Genomic DNA, 19,248 nt, shown 5'->3' on the forward strand with positions numbered 1-19,248 from the left:
AAAGCGTCGTAACCATTCGCTCGCTTCTCTGAGAAGATATTATCATAATCGTATTAAAGTAATTTGACTGAATAACTTAATAAAATTAAAAATAAATAACTTTAGAAATAATACAGGAATTATATATTTCAGTTGTTAAAAAATCTTTCTTATTACAACCTAATAGTAGACCACTATACACACACAAAGTAAATTGGGGATGTTTGTTTATGTAAATGCTATATTTCAAGATGATTGGTTGAGTAGATAAAGCGGGAATTGATTTTTTTAAACTCACTTTCGCATTTATACCTAAGTATCATATTAATTGGGATATATGATCTGTGTTATATATGATAATTAAATATCGGCTTAACTACGAATAAAAGAAATATAAATCGTACAAATTGATTAATTAAAAGTGGATTGGATACCGTAATAAAGTATGATATAAATAATATTATTATCGTTTAGCCAGACGCTTTGAGCTGCGTTTTATCGACTGTCGAATAGATGATCGCTTTCTTGACGATCCTTTTGGACGCTTTGCTTTACATTTCGGGTACTGACGTGTGCAATAAGTGCTTCCATGATTTTTACGTTTGAAACCCCGACGAAAGCAACAATAAGCTTTTGTAACACAGCTCTGCTTACGGCCTCTGAATATTGACCAAAAAAGAGTAAAGGGCTTTAAGCCACGCTTGCAACAACGACGCTTTTTTTTAACAACAACTATGGCTAGGAATGGGTGGTCGGCGACAACGGCTTGATGCTTCAGGACTTTATTTTTCTTTGATTTCTTCTTCTTTTTAACAGCTGTGAACAAAAAAGTAAGGTCAGTTAGGGCAAGTGCCTCTACGGGGAAAGTGCAACTCATATCGAATACTCATTTCACTAAAAGTGAATATATACCTAAATTGAGTATAGTACATAATCCATTACGCTTTTGTTCTTATAATGAGAATTCTCACACCCCTCTAAGGGGATTTTTTTTTTAATTGAACACAAATCGATAACTAGGTAAATTTATTTTTAACTCTACAAGCAATTTATCTAAAAGTAAACAAAAATAAATTATTTCGTAGTTGGCATATTAAAAAAACATATTCGCATCTGCATGTATGTGAATATTTTTTTATAAAATATGCCGCACTTGCCCCATCTGACCTTTAACATATTTTACACAAACGAAATCCGACGAAATCCTGGGGCCTAAATCAATACATATAATAAAATTGAAGGCCAAATTTGTACATTGGATATATTTTTTAAATTCTTCATGGAATAGACTTAGTTACTGATATAGATGACGAAAATATAGTTTTGGAAATTTTTGTCTGTCTATCTGAACGCGCATTACTCGAAATCTACTGGTCCGATTTGCTTGAAATTTGGTATTTAGGTATACCGGGTACTTATATACCGGGTTAACATCTTAGATACATTTCATCCCGGTAAATGGTAAGGTTCCCGTAGGATAATTGAAAAACTAATTATGAATCCAAAATGACTCTGAATCCCGGGTTAACATTTTATAGACATTTCATCCCGGAAAATGAGGAGGGTCCTGTAGGAAAATTAGATACATTTCATCCCGGTAAATGGTCAGATTCCCGTAGGATAATTGAAAAACTAATTATGAATCAAAAATTCCTCGGAATCCCGGGTTAATAACTTATAGACATTTCATCCCGGAAAATGAGGAGGGTCCTGTAGGAAAATTAAAATAACAATCCACGGACCCGATTTACTTTAAAATGTTGTAGAAAAGTGTAAACAGAATATAAACAAATTGTTTTATCGATTAAAGTCTGATATAATGGGCCCAGTATGTATCTATATATCAGTATAAAACTCTTCCGTTGCAGAGTGACTGACTGACTGACTGACAGTCAACATACACCCGAAACTGCTGGGCGAGAAGCTGAAATTTGGCATGTAGGTGAGCACTAAGAGAGGATTTTTGGAAATTCTACTACGAAGGAGGCGAAAGGGTTGAAAAACTGCAAATATGAATGTTCTACACCGTTGGAGTTAGTGACTTGAACTTGGATTTTGGTTATTTACAACAAAGTAATGAATACGTGTTTCAGATTTTTCTGAAAATTAACCCTCAACCCCTTCATAAGGGGGGTGAAAAGTTGTATGGGACTTAATACAATTTTGAAGATAAAAAGCTGAAAATTGGCACACTTACTCTTTGTAGTAAATACAAAAAATGTTTAATTTACGTTTGTGGTTAATAAAAAACCGGTACGTAAAACGTCATGGAAAATGGGACGGCACGCGTTGCAAATTCAAATTCAAATTCAAAATTCAATTTAGGATGATATACATCACTTATTGACGTCAAAAAAATTACTTAAACTAAGTCTACTGCCGGCTTCCCAAGCGTAGGTGAAGAAGAAGCGGGGAAACAAACTTCACCGCAGCCTTTTCTCCAAGGACGTCAATTAACAAATATAGGTATTATACATATATTAAAAATTAGGAGGACGAAGTTACATCATTATTAAAAATATCAAAATTTGAATGAATAAATAAAATAAAAGTTGTATTTCCAATATATATGACATTATTACGTACAAAACGTAGGTAATAATGTCATAAATCAATTACATATGTTATGAGGATACTACACCATGCTTGGGCCAAACATTATTGTCGTTCACATAATCGTCAGACTTGTAATATGCCTTTTTACAAAGTACTTCTTTTATATAATTTATAAATATTTTGTCCGGCAAATCAAGAATCCATTTAGGCAATTTGTTATAAAAACGGATACAGTTCCCAACAAAAGACGTTCTAACTTTGGCCAACCGATGCCCGGGGACAGACAATTTACGTATTACGTATTACAAATTTATTACGTAAGGCTCTATCAGTGTAATCACCAACTTTTTTAAATAACTTTAATTTTTTCCGGACATGCATAATGTTGTCAAATATGTATTGAGAGGGTAAAGTTAAAATATTAATATCTTTAAAAAAATCTCTAAGGGAATCCCTTCTCCTCAAACCATATATAGCACGTATTGCTCTTTTTTGTAAAATGAAAATAGTGTTAATGGTGCTAGCACACCCCCAAAATAGTATCCCATAGGACATTAAGCTATGAAAATAACTAAAGTAAACTAATCTAGCAGTCGCCACGTCCGTCAGTTGTTTGATTCTCCAAACTGCGAATGCCGCGGAACTAAGCTTTTTAGATAGGCCATTAATATCAGCGTCCCATTGCAATTTGGAATCAAGGGTAATTCACAAAATCTAAGCTTTCTCCATTCAGAGTCACGTCGACGTGAGCCTGCCTAACATTGGGAAGTGTAAATTTAATGCATTTGGTATTATTTGCATTCAGCAATAAGTTATTAGCAGAAAACCAATTCGAAATGGTAGACAAAATACGATTTACATCATCAACATCATCGCTATGGCGGTCTACTTTAAAGATTAATGACGTGTCATCAGCAAACAGCACGATGTCAGCCCCCTTTTCTACCATGTATGGCAGATCATTGACGTTAACTAAGAAGAGAAAGGGTCCTAGAATTGAGCCTTGTGGTACGCCAATTTTTACATTACAACCATTTGATTTAACGTTATTAATATCAACAGTTTGTAACGTATCTTTTAAGTAAGAAGCTATTAACTCAATTGATTTAGAATCAAAACCGTACTGACTAAGCTTTCGCAAAAGTGTTTCATGATCTACACAATCAAATGCTTTAGAAAGATCACAAAATACTCCTGGCATCCTGTGAGTTCTCCCACGCGTTGTAAATATGACTGACAAGAGCCACTCCCGCGTCAGTTGTACTTTTTCCGGCAGTGAAGCCATATTGATGGCCGTGGAAAAGATTATGGGTCTTAAAATGATATAGCATTTGATTGAGCATTATCTTTTCAAATACCTTGCTTAATACGGGTAATATGGAAATTGGTCTATAATTGCCAGGCTCAGATTTTTCACCTTTTTTGAATAATGGAATTAATTTACTATATTTCATTAAATCTGAGAAAGTAAAGTAAGTCTTGGTCAAAACATTGATTAAATATAAAACCTAAGTCTACAGCTATAACATTGATTATATTTTGAATCAAACTAACAGATATACCCCATATCTTCAGAATTTTTAAGATTTAGCTGTTTAAAAGTTTTAATGATGTCACTAGGTTCTATGTGTGAAAACTTAAATTTAAATCTACATGCAGTGACATTAGTTTTAAGTAGAGATACAGCATTACTAGGACTTGAATTTATATTAGAAGTGAGTTCTAAAGGTATGTTAGTAAAATAATTTTCAAATAAATCAGCTATTTCTTTTTTCGAAGTAGTTTTTTATTATTATAATTAATTTTAGGAATGCTTTCCTTAACTACTGTTTTACCAATTTCTTTATTAATAACATTCCAGGTTTCTTTCATTTTGTTAGAAGCCTTATTAATTTTAAATTAATATAATTAGATTTGGCTTGCCCACATACTTTTTTGATAATTTTTGAATAACTCCTAACATATTCTACGAAATTAGTATCGAACCTATATTGTTTTTGGGCATATAAATCAAAAAGTTTTTGTCTGCTTTTAAATATACCTAATGTAGCCCATTCATTAAACTTTAATTTGTTATGCCGCTTTCGTTTTTTTTGTTTAAAAGTATCAGTAAAGACTCCTGAAATAGTACCAAATAAAATATTATAGTGTTCATTAGGACTGGTGCCAGTATATGTGACTGAACACATTTTATTCTGTAATGAACTTTTAAATTTGCAAATATTATGATTAGTGATTGGTCTGCATGTAATTATTTCCTCGCTAGGACGTTCTTTGATAAAAGTTATAAATTGGCCGCAATGGTCAGATGGTAATTTAGAAAAAACTGATTTACTTAATAATATTTGATTGCTAAAAAAGTTATCAATGCATTTGGCAGAAGTGGCGGTAATACGGGTTGGTTCTGAAAAAGCATTTACTAAACCAAAACTTTTGAAAAGATTTTGAAATTGGATACTTTCTGTGGAGTCAATTAGAATGTCAATGTTAAAATCTCCGCAAACAATTAACTTTTTTTTACTTTGTGAAGCTAGTATGAGAACATCTTCCATTACTTTTAAAAAATCTTTAAGTTTACTAATGGGTGGGCTGTACACACAAATAATATGGTCCTCAAGCTCAGCACAGGGTACTTCAGCACAGCGCTCAAGAGAAAGTCTCACTATATCAGTTCGCTCTTTACTGCGTAGACCATTTTTTACATAAATAACTGAACCGCCTCTAGTTGTAGACTTTCTCATAAAGCAGCTTACAATATTATAGTTGTTTAAACTGATCATCATATCACTCTCTATTAAGTTTTTCTAAAAACAATTCAACAATTACGGAAAGGCCTTTTAGGTTTTGGTGTACTATTCTCAGTACATATGACCTTCCTGTTGTCTGCTTATCTAGTTTAAACCTAATTTATCTACAGAGTTACCATCACAAAATATTGGCAATTCTGTAGAAGTCTCCTTATAAATAGTTTTTTGTTTACAAAATTTAATAGTATAAGCTACCAATGTAGCAAGTTTCCGTCTATGAAACTTGGAGAGATAAATATTCTTATCTTTAGTCATTAAACATTCACCAATAAAATTATTAGTGTCAAAGAAAACTAATTTACTATCACGACAACATGTCGCAGTAAGTAGAGAGCGGGAGTGGGAGTAGAAGCGGGAAATGGGAAGGAGACATTGCAAAAAACATGATGGCACAATATGTAGAAAACGGTACGGGATATTTTCTTTACATTACATAGCAGGAAGCGGGATTGGACAAATTTGCGGAACGAGACACGCAGCGGGAAACAGAAAATTTAACTAAAGATGAGAAAAAATGCGAATTTGAATCATATATGTTTACCAGTCTTACAGAGTACGCGATAAAAAAGATTTTGCTATGCAATTCACGCGGGCGAAGCCGCGGGCAAAAGCTAGTATGTGATAAAATTAGACCCTTTAGAACAGAATCTTCCATTTTTTACACAAAAATATTTGTATAATAATATAAATATTATGTTTTGATCATTTCAGTCGAATCGATTTTATTATTTTATGTAATGTAATTTAATTATAATTTACTAATCTATGAACACAATTAAATACTGTGGAGGTTTAAATAAGTAGTTAGCGTGTGATAGAAATATGTAGGAACACTGCTTCGAATTCTCCTTGTATTTCGAGGCAACTAAGGGACATAGCCTTGGCAATAAATGAACAACAGCATTCCCAAGGATTCGCGTCAGACAGGCGGCCGGTTATAAAATCAGAGCCGAATCTTATGCGGGATTGTAACGCCCCGCTCCGAGTCGACCGGAAGTATGTATACTAAACTAATACTTAACTGTTGTAAGTAATAATACACATGTAGAGCATATCTTTATTATGAAATAATGTAGGTGTAAGTAAATATTTTTACAAGCTGACCGTTATTTATAAATATTTTAAACTGCGAAACATTTACAAAACATTATTTAGCTGTTGTAAATAAATAAATATATTAGGACAAATCACACAGATTGTGCTAGCCCCAAAGTAAGTTCTAGACTTGTGTTATGGGATACTAACTCAACGATATTATATTTTATAACAAATACATATATAGATAAACATCCAAAACCCGGGCCAATCAGAAAAAGATCATTTTCCATCATGACCCGACCGGGGATCGAACCCGGGACCTCTCGGTTCAGAGGCAAGAACTTTACCACTTCGCCACCGAGGTCCGTGTTGTGTGCTTTAACATTTATAGTTTACAAGGTAGATAAAGAGATATTGTCGAGATTGTGATCATGCGACGATCTGCATCTAGGTAGATATACTTGTATCAGACGGTGTCCGTGCTTGACTTATGTAGTACAATACCATGTCATGAATGTAAATTTTTTAATTACTTTTGTTTAAAATGTGTGAAATTTCTTTGGAATAAATAAGCAGAATAGACAATTTCATTTTTTGAAAAAAATTCTTGATGCAATACATATGTTGCTATTTTTTTAAACCGTGACTCCCCACTTTTGTGTATTGCTAAAGTATATAGGTATAACATAAAACCAGAATTATTGTCTCAAACACCAGAGATGTGATCTGTCCGCACTCACTCTGGGACCATTTCACACAGTACCTTGAGACACAGGTTAACTGGTAACCCTAAGTTGTCGGTGGTATAGGCACTGTATCTATCTGTGTCTTTACAGAACCTTAGCAACTGCCCTAGAGATATGTTATTAAGATCACCTGAGCTCATGATAATCATAACTATGAATTTAATTCATTTGTTTTATCAAGACATTTAAATGAATGAATTACAGTAATCGCACTATAGGTAAATAATATATGGGAATATATAAAAATATATGTCTAAGAAAAAAGAGCCGCGATCGAAGGATATTTAAATAAAATACAATTTTTAAAAATAAACTATTTTATTTAAAACTTGTGTGCAAATTAATACGAAAATACATATAGGTAATTGTTTCAAGGCAATGTGTTACATTCACAGACTTATATTAACCTCGGTTACACTTCTATGGTGACAACCAAATTCTTATGGATGGAGTATTCGATAAAACTTTACTTGTGAATTTTGTGAAAGGTATTGTGTGTACTGTGTATAAGTAACTATTTCTAAACTTACCTAAGCCCCAAAAAGACTCGCGCCGCGTGTCAGTCACGAATGCGTGTTTTTCTCTTGAGCATATTTGGGGCTTTAGTATAAATAATAACACAAATTGCATTAAAATACTGCTTCGATATTTTTAAATATAAGTAACATTTCTGATAGAGGGTTTTAGCAAACATTAACTGTAGTAATATTGGTAACATTTCTAGTAACAATATCATCCAAAAATATAACAAATCAAAAGCAACGTCGTATCATAGTTTCTAATAAAATTCAATAAAAAATATATATAATGGCATATGGACGAAGAATATTAAATGTAACGCGAAGTATTTAAATGTTATAAAAACCCTAGAACCTTAGATCGAACATATCATAAACATAGCCGAAATTTTTTGAAGTCATCAACTTGTCAATGTTGAATTAGTAATAATGTAAACATAAAATTATATTTTCATGATAAATCTTATCATTGTAACTTATCATAAATTAAATCAGTTCATATAGATAGTTGTATGATGTTTTATCCCTGTCATAAAATGGTCGACTTGATCAGATCAGATGTTATATGATTAATTTCGAGATATGCTCATGACTTCTAAAGAAAATATATACATATATAAGTGGTGAATTTCTTTTTTCCACTATAATTGTCATCTTAATGTACTTAGAGGTATTTTTATTATTTTGTACGTGAATACCCTTACGCTATAGTGATTTCCGATACAATAAGTACATGCAAATGTTTAATTATGTATTTCCGAATATGACCCGTTGTTATTTTTAGCATTAGTATAGATTATATAATATACGTATTAGTTCTGGCAATTAAGAAGCCGGAGACATAAACAGTAGAAAAGCAAGTCTTGTGCTCATGTGCATCGTAGCTAAGAAATTCAAAAAATTCAAGTGAAATCTCTCATTCAAGTGAAACATTCGAATTTTGAAAGTGCGTTACTTGAATAAAAAAACATAATAGGTCTAATTACTACTTACTCTTAGTTATAAGTTATAGCTATTTTTTGTTAGATATTATTATAGTAATAATACTATATAACTCAGCCCAGCAAACATAATTAGCAGTGGTTACATTAATTTATATAAGATAGAGGTTGCCCGGGGTCTACGCTCCCGTAGGAATTTTGAGATAAAATATAGCCTATAGCAATCTTGAATAACCTTTCTAATGGTGAAAGAAATTTTGAAATCGGTACGGTAGTTTCGAAGATTACCCGCCTCAAACATACAAACTCACAAACGGTAAGCGTTCGTGCTCTTTATAATAATAGTATAGATATAAGTAAATTGTAACGAGTTAAACACATAAGGGACAATTGTGATGAACAGAGAAAAAGACAATGTTTATTTTTGCCCAGTGTAAATTGCATAGAAATAAGAAATATCGTATTTGTCCAGTATGATGGCCAAGAAAGGTCGATCGGCGACAAAGTGTGGCACTGGAGGTTCCTCGACAAAGGCGGTACACATCGCCACAACCATCGCTGAAATTATTTACAAAAAACAATTTTAAAAGATATAATATACAAAATGTACATAGTGAAAGACACTTCTGACAGCGTTACCACAGAGACGAAGCTGAAAGCAACACAGTATGCCTCAAAACAAGCCACAACATAACTAATTAATAGATACATAGGATGTTTATATTATTATATTTATCCATAATCAATTATATAGATATGGCGTATTGAATCAATACAATCAATATTATTGATTATAAAACCGTAACACATTGGATCACTCATAATCGTCAGCCATAGATGTATTGTAGACGATGTCATTAGTGAGAAATAAAGATAATTTTATTTATACTTTTTTTGTGGTGAGGTATTTAATTTAGTATTATTGAGATTAAAGATATTTGAATTATGAACATTATTTTGTCAAAACTTATATTTTCAGTTTTCCAAAAAAAATTGAGGATCTTCAATATATATATATATTTAAATTGTTGATCCAACTCTTCAATTTAATCACAATAAGTCACACGGTTATAGTGGAATAAAGAAACTCACAAGAATGAACTCTAATACAATATATTATTGTCCTCTGTACGTGCCAATAAAGAGAACGGTATCGTCGGCGGCAGTGAGTAAATAGAGGAATGGCCGGTTTGCGTAGAACCGCGGTGTGGAGTCCGGCATGGCGCAGCGCAGCGCCATCACCATACCTGCGAGGACACACAGCTCAGCTAGCCTTTATACTTCGCCATACTTATGTAACGATTGTGAACAAAACATATGGAAAACTCATTGAAACGTTCCAAATGTGACTTTAATAAAAAAATCAGATTCATTACGTATTTAACTCTTATTTAGTAGGTACATACATTGCAGTTTTTTTGTTTAAACTATACGGCCGTAGCATAATAGCTGTAGTTGCAGATCTAAATCTGCAATCACTTCGTAGCCGTAAATAGCATTATAATGATAAATAAGGCTAGACTCTAAAACATCTCAACAGGTCTGTATGAATATATAATACTTAAAGCATCATCACGTGCGAAATAAGATCCATCATATATAACATAAATGATACCCGTCACCATGATTAAGACCCATTTTTATAGATAGAAAATTATTAGTAGTTGACGTGTAATATATAAATGAATAAAGTTTCAGATCATGTTTTTAGTTTAGTGTTGATGAATAATGCGGCCGTTCTCGCCATCCCAAAATATTCGAAGTCACATTCAGGTCACAGTGGAATAAAGAAACTCACAGATTTAAAATTTTAAATATTAGTTAAATAAAATACAACTAAATCTTTTCTTTTGCATACCACAAAAATGATAATGGTATGATCAGAGCCAGTATAAAGGATAACCGTGGGACAGGCCCAGGCATTTTTAGCGCATCACTATACACTGCGGCAACGTCGTTGTGTATACTGGTAGTGCCACGTCACGTATTAAAACATTGCCATGACTGTGAAACCAGCCAAATTTTTATTCTTCATGCTTTACAATATACTAGCCGTAAAATAACAGTTGACTGACTCGGAAACATCCCAACCACATATAATCTACTAACTCTAATATAAAGTTAAAAATAAAAGCATATTGTGAGCTCGCTCAAAGTTCGTCTCGGGGAGCCGGGGCCGTGGGAGGTGGGGGTTGGTATCGGGCTGTGAATGCCACGACCCCGTGCACCAGGAGGCACCACAGCGCCGGCCGGTCCGCCAGGAACACCACGCTGGGCGGCGATAGCGAACGGCGAGTGCGCGTCTGCGCAGCTGCTTGGACAAACGATTCGTTCACAATTGTCGCAACTCGTGAGATTCAAATCTCAGTATCCAGTAAAGCCTCATCAACTCAGCATATATATTTAAAATAATAATAATACATTTATTTGCATTTAAAAAAAGTTAAATAAATTCGTATATCAAAATAAAAGTTGAGGTGAATGTCAAATACATTAAATGTTATTTATAAAAATAATGATAAATGTTATTTATATAAAAAAGCATCATAAAAAATAGGTTCATAAAAATATTATTATGTTGTAAAAAATCACATATGTTATATCTTACATCTACGCCGCGCTATATCTATATAATAAAAAAATGCCATATAAAATCACATTTTTCACTGAATTAAAAAAAGAGGAAGAAAGACTTCCTCTTATTACTGTTATTTAGACAATATCGTCTCTAATAACAATATTTTATTATGAGAGAATAACGTCAAACTAATCTAAAAAATACTTGGTAAATAACATTTTTAAAGCTCGACTGTATTAGTATGTTCGCGGTATCAGTACTACTTAACAACTTTGTTTAATCCCTGTTTCTGCTAACATTATTTATCGCAAATCGTTAAGAATAACAGTGTGATTATTCACTGCATAGCCATTCGCCCGAGTAGTGAGTAATTTGGCTTGCAACACATATCGAATTTGTAGATAACAGCCGCCTACCGCCTACCAACCGCCTGGAGTTATTTAGGATATTTAAATTTCAGTTCTAACTACTTCATTTTCAAATTATTTCTATCTACAAGTATTATTTTCTTTACGATTCCTTTTTATAAATTCCAAAAGTTTAGGCAGCCATACAAATCATAAAACAAGACAAAATACCTGACTTCAAGTAAAATAATTTACACTATCAGGATTGTGAGGAAATAAAAAAAAATATATGTGATAAAAATTATAAAAAATATTATTAGGATTCATTCATAGACATCTTCATAAAATCAAAATAGTGTCGAAAAATACTTAATCTATATCGCCTTTCTATGCGATATTTATTATTATTATTTCTGTAGCATCCTTTTAGGTGTTGACAAATATTTGTCATTGAAACTATTACTAACTTGTAGTATTTAAAGTAATTTATATTACTTGAAAATCGGTAACAAAAAACGGTAGCGTCCAAAGCCAATCCAAAGCTATGCAAATGGAAGTGATGATTAGATTACTTGTATGAGATTAACCATGATTTGTTTTTAAATGTATGTATGTATGTATGTAAAACATTTTTATAAAAAAAACACATATATTAAAAAATCAAAAACCAGGTCAATCTAAAAAGATCATGGATCGATCCAAGACCAACAGTGTGACTGTGAGACGGCGTGACCGTCTTGAGCCACAAACAATGCAACAAACCATTATAAATGTGCACTTGGGATTCGTCAAGGCCACGGCTCGCCATTCCAGCACATATATAGTGACCGTTGTAAACTAAATAGCACCTTAAGGTTATTAAAATAAAGCTTACCTGTAGCGGCAGCGGCCTCTGCGCCTTCTTCGTTAACCTCTATGAATGCTTTTTGTATCGCTTTGGACACATACAATGGTTCCTCTTCATTGAGGATTTTTGTCAAACCCGAATATTCTTTGTTAAAGATTTGCTTAATGCCAAGCTGGAAATAGAAAAGAACACATGAACGCACATACTAGGGTCAGTATGTATGCCAATAGTGTGTAGCTTTTTGAGAAATCAATAGTACTCACTTTTACTCATAGTAAAAAACTTAGTCAATGGATTTTGATGCAGTTTTCACTGTTATTTAGACAATATATTATTAGTATTATTAAAAATATTAAAAATAAGGTTACCTTAGGCAGGAGATCGTTCAAATCAATCTCAGTTTCAATCTTAAATTTAGGAATGGTAACGTGTACTTTGATGTAACTCATTTTATTAATATCATTCATGATATTGTGCCCTTGAGCCAATTTAGTCAGGAGGGCGTCTAGCCCTTCAACCTCCTTCGGCAGCACAATCAACATGCGCGCTTCATCGCCCACGTATGGCATCGCCAGCAACTAAAATATAATTATAAAAGCCTGTTTCAACAATTTTTAATAAAATATTTTATTGTAATCTAACATATAAAATGCGAGATATAAAAGATACATCTGCCTTGAAGTTTTTAGCCCTATCCAACACTTATGAAAAATGAACAGTTGAGAAAAATACCAAATATTCAAAATAAAGCAAATGGGAAAGAAAACAGATCGTTCTTTAAGGCTTTGTATAACCTGAAGGTTGACTGATTAGATAATGTATTAAGTCCACCCATTGTACCTCTTCAAATGGTGTTTTGTTCAATAAAGTTAATATAATGAAATAGAGGAAATTGCCAACCTGAGCATTTAAGTCGGAGCTTTCTTTATAATAAAATTTTTCTTCTTGGTACATCATGGGTACATCGACAGTCGTAGCTGCATTTATATGGAACGGCAGTTTTGTAGTATTTTTCAAACTGAATTGCGTCTTCCATGTACCCTAAAAATATATGGCAAAATTATTATACAAGAAAAAAATGTGTAAATAAAAAAAAGCAATTAGAAATACTTCAGGGCCTTATAACCATTAGGTTAATTGGGCTGCAGCCACGAAGGGGCGCTGAAATCGTACAATCGCATGCGCACTATTGATCTAGCATCATTGTACCGACGTATAAATATTTCAACTAGACAGACAAAACACTAAAACAAAATGCAAGTAAATAAATAAATGATCTGCGATTATAAAATGTTTGGGAAAATAGAATAGGGCGGTCCGGACTCTTGATCAGACGCTGTCCAATAGAATTTCTATGTTCAACTGTCCCGCGTAACCTCACGGCGGGCGTCAAAACTGACTGACTTGCACAAGGCTAGGCTTTCTGGACAGTGATGTCAGACGCTCGGTGTAACTGTTATTATAATAATATTGTCATACCTTGAAATACAATGCGTTAACAAGGACCAGGCGAGTGAGAGCGTCGAAACAGTCGGGAGGTAACAGGTCTTTTATCTTATTGTTAGTCTTTTCTTCCACCTAAAGACAACAGGTAATTACTATAGCAAAAATAAACACAAACTACTAAACTAGTCAGCATAGTTTAGTAATTTATGTTTGTTTTTTGCTATCTAGACTCGTGTTAGTGTCTAAACCAAGCCTAGATAAAGTAAAAAACTGGCTAGCATCAGCGTATGTTATATTGTATTAACCATTTGGTGCCACTTTTCACTCACGCCTTCATGAGCGCGGAGAATCGAGACAAAATATAAACAATGGTTATTTGGTGCTACCAGTGAGTAGCTGACGGGTATACACACATCAAATTTGGATATAGATGGATATAGAGATTAAAACATGCTGTACCCCCTTGTTTCACTACACTAGTCTAGTATGAATTCCCATAGAAATTATGCCACACACGCGCACAGATGCAAATGACTTTATTTTATTATAGGGAGAACTAGTCGCTCAACCCGGCTTCGCTCGGGTAAAACCAAAATATATGATACACCAAAACCTTCTACCTATTGGTGAAAATCAAACAAAAATCCATTTAGTAGTTTTTAAGTGTAAACACAGACAGACAAACACAACAGGGTAACTTCTATTATAATATATAAGGATAATATAAATAAATAAAAAAACAGGCAGTGTAGATACATACCCATGAGTTTATACGTTTCGCGGCATCTGTGGATTTCTTGAAATCAATTTTTTCCAGTTCAGCATCAAACACCTCTATTGCATCCTTTTTCAACTCTGGCTTCAGGTCATACTTACCTTCCATGATGTACACTTTATTGGCAACATCGAGAGTTATGCCCTTTAGTGATTTTAACTTAGATGTCACTTTTGAAAATGATCCACGAATCTGAAAAAATACATAAATAAAAGGGTGTTCTAATGAATGATGTTCTAACAAATAGCAATTAAATAGTTAGATGTCAATTCACCATGACGGACACAGTATTGACAATGCTGTTAATGTTTCTTTATTTTATATAAGAATCAATAAGAGAGAAAAAAACTGAACCTTAATTGTAAAATTTAAACCACACTATTGCCAAATAGGAGACAATTTCATATACAAACCAATTTTTCATTTTTAATTCCAAGGGCTTTAAGAATCTCTGTAAGGGTTGGTTCTGTCGCTCCAAGAGTTAACAATGCAAGAACAAACTCAGCCGACAGAGGAGATGAAACTACACTTTTATTTTTCTCCAATTCCTGTAAAAATATCTAATTTAAATATAGAATTCAATTGCTGTTGTATTTGTAAGTATTTACTACAGGCAAATATAATTCTATGAAAAGAAAAGTTAAAATTAATAATGGAGCTGTTGCACTGGGACTGTTTATGAGTGAAGCCCATGATGAACTGGTGAATAAAGTTTACTTTTATTTTAAATATAATGTCATTTGTTTTATGAACAGGTGTTCAAAATCAAAGTTTCTTAAAACAGTGTTAAGTTTGCCTAGGTCAATAAAGTTAGACAAGCGTCAGGTTCACTGCACAATATATTTACAAGTGATTGTGTGTTCTCTTTTACAGAGAAGTTAAGCAAAGTGATTGTGGGTTGAGTGCCATCTAATATGCAGTATAGGCTTAGTTAGGCCATTGGTTCTGAAAGTTTATCAACAAGAGACACAAAGCACTAAGAAACAGTAAACTGAAAAACAAAACTCACATTGCAAAATTTAGCTGAAAATTTGGCAACAGCAGCAGATAGGGCCGTCTGATCCATTTCGCTAGAGTATATTTTGTTTGAGAAACCCAGAACTATTGAAATAACTGTAACAATTATTAAATTAGACAATAAGAAAGCTGTCAATTTGGCATTTATAATATTACCTATATTATTATGGCGATAAGTATATAAGTACCTACACTGATAACAAAAACATTCATTGATTAACAATGTGCCTATCCATACACCTATGCTGTGATTATAGATGATATGAAATAAATAATCTGTTTATCTTATCATTGGAAAAGCTTTTAGTTTTCCTTTCAGGAGGAAAGAAAACTATTACGACGATAATTATTATTTGATTGATAAAAATCTCTAGGAAACACCTTTTCATGTATAAAAATCGATCTAACTTTTGTTCAGAAAGAAGGCTTTACAAGAAGTTTTTCGCGTAGTATTTAAATAATTGCACTAAAATTCTCAAAGGTAGAACATGTACTGGCAATTTATACCCTATATTTATACCATAAAAGACTAGGATTTCATTTACACTACAAACAACTTTTTTTTTTCATCAAAATAATTATATTCACCTAGAACTTTAGCTCACGAATAATTAATTACTGAAACAGATTGGCAGTAGCGACAGTAGACAGGCACTGAGGGGAAGTCATGTTTATCTAGGCAGAAATACATTTTTGCTGTTATTTTTTTGTAAACAAATAAAATTCAGCAATTTCGTTTTCGTCCATTTTAATGTCAAGTGTCAAAACAAAACATTGACAATTGTCAATGTCTAAATATATGTCAAACAAACCAGTCACCAGGGAGTATTAAAACATTTATCCCGCAGAGTACAGTATATTTACAGCACTGTATGTTAGGTACACAAAAGTTTTGTCGCCTTTTGCTATGTCGATGAAAACGTTCATTTTAGAGTACTTTATTAATCCTTTCATTATCTAAGCATTCGTTTGTGAAAATATACAACACTGTAGCATATTCGGGTGCCGAAATATTAAAATCGTTATCCATAAGATAATCTTCGAAAACTATGGGATACGCCTCACGCTGTAAAATTTTCGAGCCAGTAAACGATCGAAAAGAAGCTCTGAACACTTTACACGACTTGCAACTTCGACGACTTGACTTATTAAGATATAGATTTCATACAGGTAAGATCTTCAGTAAAAATCAAGTTCATATCAGTTTATGACCATAGTTGACCAAATAATGCAGAACATAACCTAAAATAATGTTATTATTTTCAGGATAATCCACTAAATCCTTCCTTTTTCCTTTAAACTCGCACCACGATTGCGTAGAAGGTATTTTTGGTCGTAAATCTGCAACAATATTGAAAATTGGTGCTTTTTGCCTCCATTGGCAATGTTTGTATACCTTAGTTGCACCAGTAGCGACATCTGCGCTGAGCTTTGCGTAATATGCCCTATTTTCGGCACCTAATATGCTACATTGTTGTATATTTTCACAAACGAATGCTGACATAAGGAAAGGATTAATAAATTACTCTTAAAATAAACGTTTTAATCGACATGGCAAAAGGCGGCAAAGCTTTTACCTTTTACTTGTACCTAACATACAGTGCTGTACTCTGGCGGGATAAATGTGCAGTAATACTCCCTATTTGCAGAATATAGAAAATTGAATATTGAACTCGTAAACTCAGGATTAAAAAAATATTATTTTTGTAATGTAGAAGGAAAAGTATAGACAACGAGCTAGCGTAGCCAATAAAACATATCCATACAACTTTGCATTTTTTCGAATTCATCGTAGTACCTTATATGTCTATCTGTATCACAGATATAAAAACATTATATTTTTAAATCTGTGGTCTGTATTTATTAATCCCTATAATCAATTAAATGGAAATCGGAGAGCGTTTTGGAACTTCCTACTACGCTCACTACTATTACTACTACTAACAAATACTATGTCTAAGGAATTCTCTAATCTAAGGGCACGACTGACTCACCTTCACAACAGTATGTGGGCATCTAAATCTATGCTGTACACCATCCGAAAAAGAAATCAAGATTTTGTAGAAGCGAAAGAACATAAAGCGAGCGGACAAAGAATATACTCCTTGGTTTCAGAATATTGGCACACATTTTAGAAAAGAAGCTGTGTCAATGAAAATTATGACAGAAAAAATATTGAAGTATACCTTCAAGTTTTGCCTAATTCGTATTTTATTCAAAATTACCAAGTATATACACAATTTACTAAATGTAGCAGTTCAAAAATATACCGCCAGAGAAAAACCTCTAGAAAAAAATTGAGATAATGCTGATAAAACCAACTACAACATGCCTTGATAATTTTATAATTTTATCAAGGCGATCGAGAAAGTACAGTCTTTGCTGTCCACCCCGCAAGCCGCCGGGCGAGTGCGGCTGTCCGCAGCAAGTGCCGGGGGGAGGCCGGCGTGTGGTGCCGCCGCAGGACTGCAGACCGGGCCCGATACCACCCAATCCGTGCGTGCCAATCTTTCATCATGGAAAAGACACTTATAAGAAATATAAATACCTAGCCTTATTCGTCTGTTTCCCACTAATTATTATCCAAGCAATGCGTGCATTAGGAGGTGAACCCCCACACAAAGGTCCATGTAGAGATTACGAGTACATGCGTATCCGGACTAAGAAGTTTCCTTGGGGAGACGGTAACACGACGCTATTTCACAACCCACACGTCAACCACCTACCTGGAGAATGTGAGCCGCCGCCACTGGACTGCGATTAACCAGTTTAATTTATTAAATGTGTGTGCTTAAGTAGATTAACGTGTAAAATATATTCTTATAGAAAAATAAGAAAAACGACCTAAACGTTAATAAATAAACATACGATTATAAGTCAAAAGTATTTCTAAAATATTTGCCTCCATTTGCCATATTTATAACACTTTTATCACAAACCTGAGGTTCACGCAGATTACGTGACCAAACCAAAGCCACATAGGTACCTACTTATTACCTGCTTCCGGTGAAGAAGGACATCGTGAGGAAACTACACATCAGATCAACTGACAATTTATATTTATACGATACCTGTGACGATACCTAATGCAAGGTAGTGTGGCGGAAGGTAGCTCGGGCTCTAAGCATAGCTTACATTCAAAAAATCTATACATACCTACATCTATTGAAACTGTAAGTAGGCTATGTCTGTACAAAGGATGTCAAAGGGGTCTTTATGGGACTAATAGAAGTCAAAACAATTTGTTTTAGAATTATTGTATGTTTGTTCGCGCACCACGCAAAAACTACTAGATGGAATTTAATGCAGTTTTCACAGCTGTATAGGGAATAGTCTAACCTATAATCTGCTATAGATTTCAGCGCGATACATTGCTTAGAACCCCTGATGACAATAATAAGTTATAAGGTAGCGGGTGCCAAACGCGGGCGAAGCCGCGAGCAAAAGCTAGTATGGAATAAAATTATTCCAAACCTTTTAAAATATGTATTATATGGATAAAAGTGCACTTGTTTTATAAAACCATTCTGAACAAGTTTATTTGTTAGACAATATTAAAAAACTCTGACTTTCAATATTTACTTCGCTACAACTTTTGAACGGCTGAACTGATTTTGATCAAACGTATCTAAGAACCACCGCATAAATATTAG

At 33.4% G+C, this 19,248-nt stretch overlaps 1 protein-coding gene across 7 annotated transcripts; it reads right to left on the minus strand.

Moving 5' to 3' along the window:
* Positions 1-33: 33 nt before the first annotated feature.
* LOC128670227 (serine protease inhibitor 3/4-like) lies at positions 34-16,360 on the minus strand. 7 transcript variants are annotated; one of them, XM_053745718.2, is made up of 10 exons: positions 16,184-16,359; positions 15,588-15,783; positions 14,992-15,126; positions 14,564-14,770; positions 13,837-13,935; positions 13,258-13,398; positions 12,726-12,935; positions 12,385-12,529; positions 9,678-9,832; positions 7,426-9,143 (listed from the first exon to the last, which is right to left on the minus strand). In XM_053745718.2, the coding sequence occupies exons 2-9, from the start codon at positions 15,642-15,644 to the stop codon at positions 9,702-9,704; spliced, it is 1,125 nt and encodes a 374-aa protein (XP_053601693.1). In that variant the 5' UTR covers positions 15,645-15,783; positions 16,184-16,359; the 3' UTR covers positions 7,426-9,143; positions 9,678-9,701. The 7 variants fall into 7 exon arrangements, with proteins under 7 accessions (XP_053601691.1, XP_053601688.1, XP_053601693.1 ...); XM_064435980.1 differs by having other exon boundaries at positions 15,588-15,788; XM_053745714.2 differs by having other exon boundaries at positions 7,426-10,896; positions 15,588-15,788; positions 16,184-16,360.
* Positions 16,361-19,248: the final 2,888 nt, after the last annotated feature.

Source organism: Plodia interpunctella, chromosome 5 (assembly GCF_027563975.2).
Source record: "Plodia interpunctella isolate USDA-ARS_2022_Savannah chromosome 5, ilPloInte3.2, whole genome shotgun sequence".
Lineage (NCBI taxonomy): Eukaryota > Metazoa > Arthropoda > Insecta > Lepidoptera > Pyralidae > Plodia > Plodia interpunctella.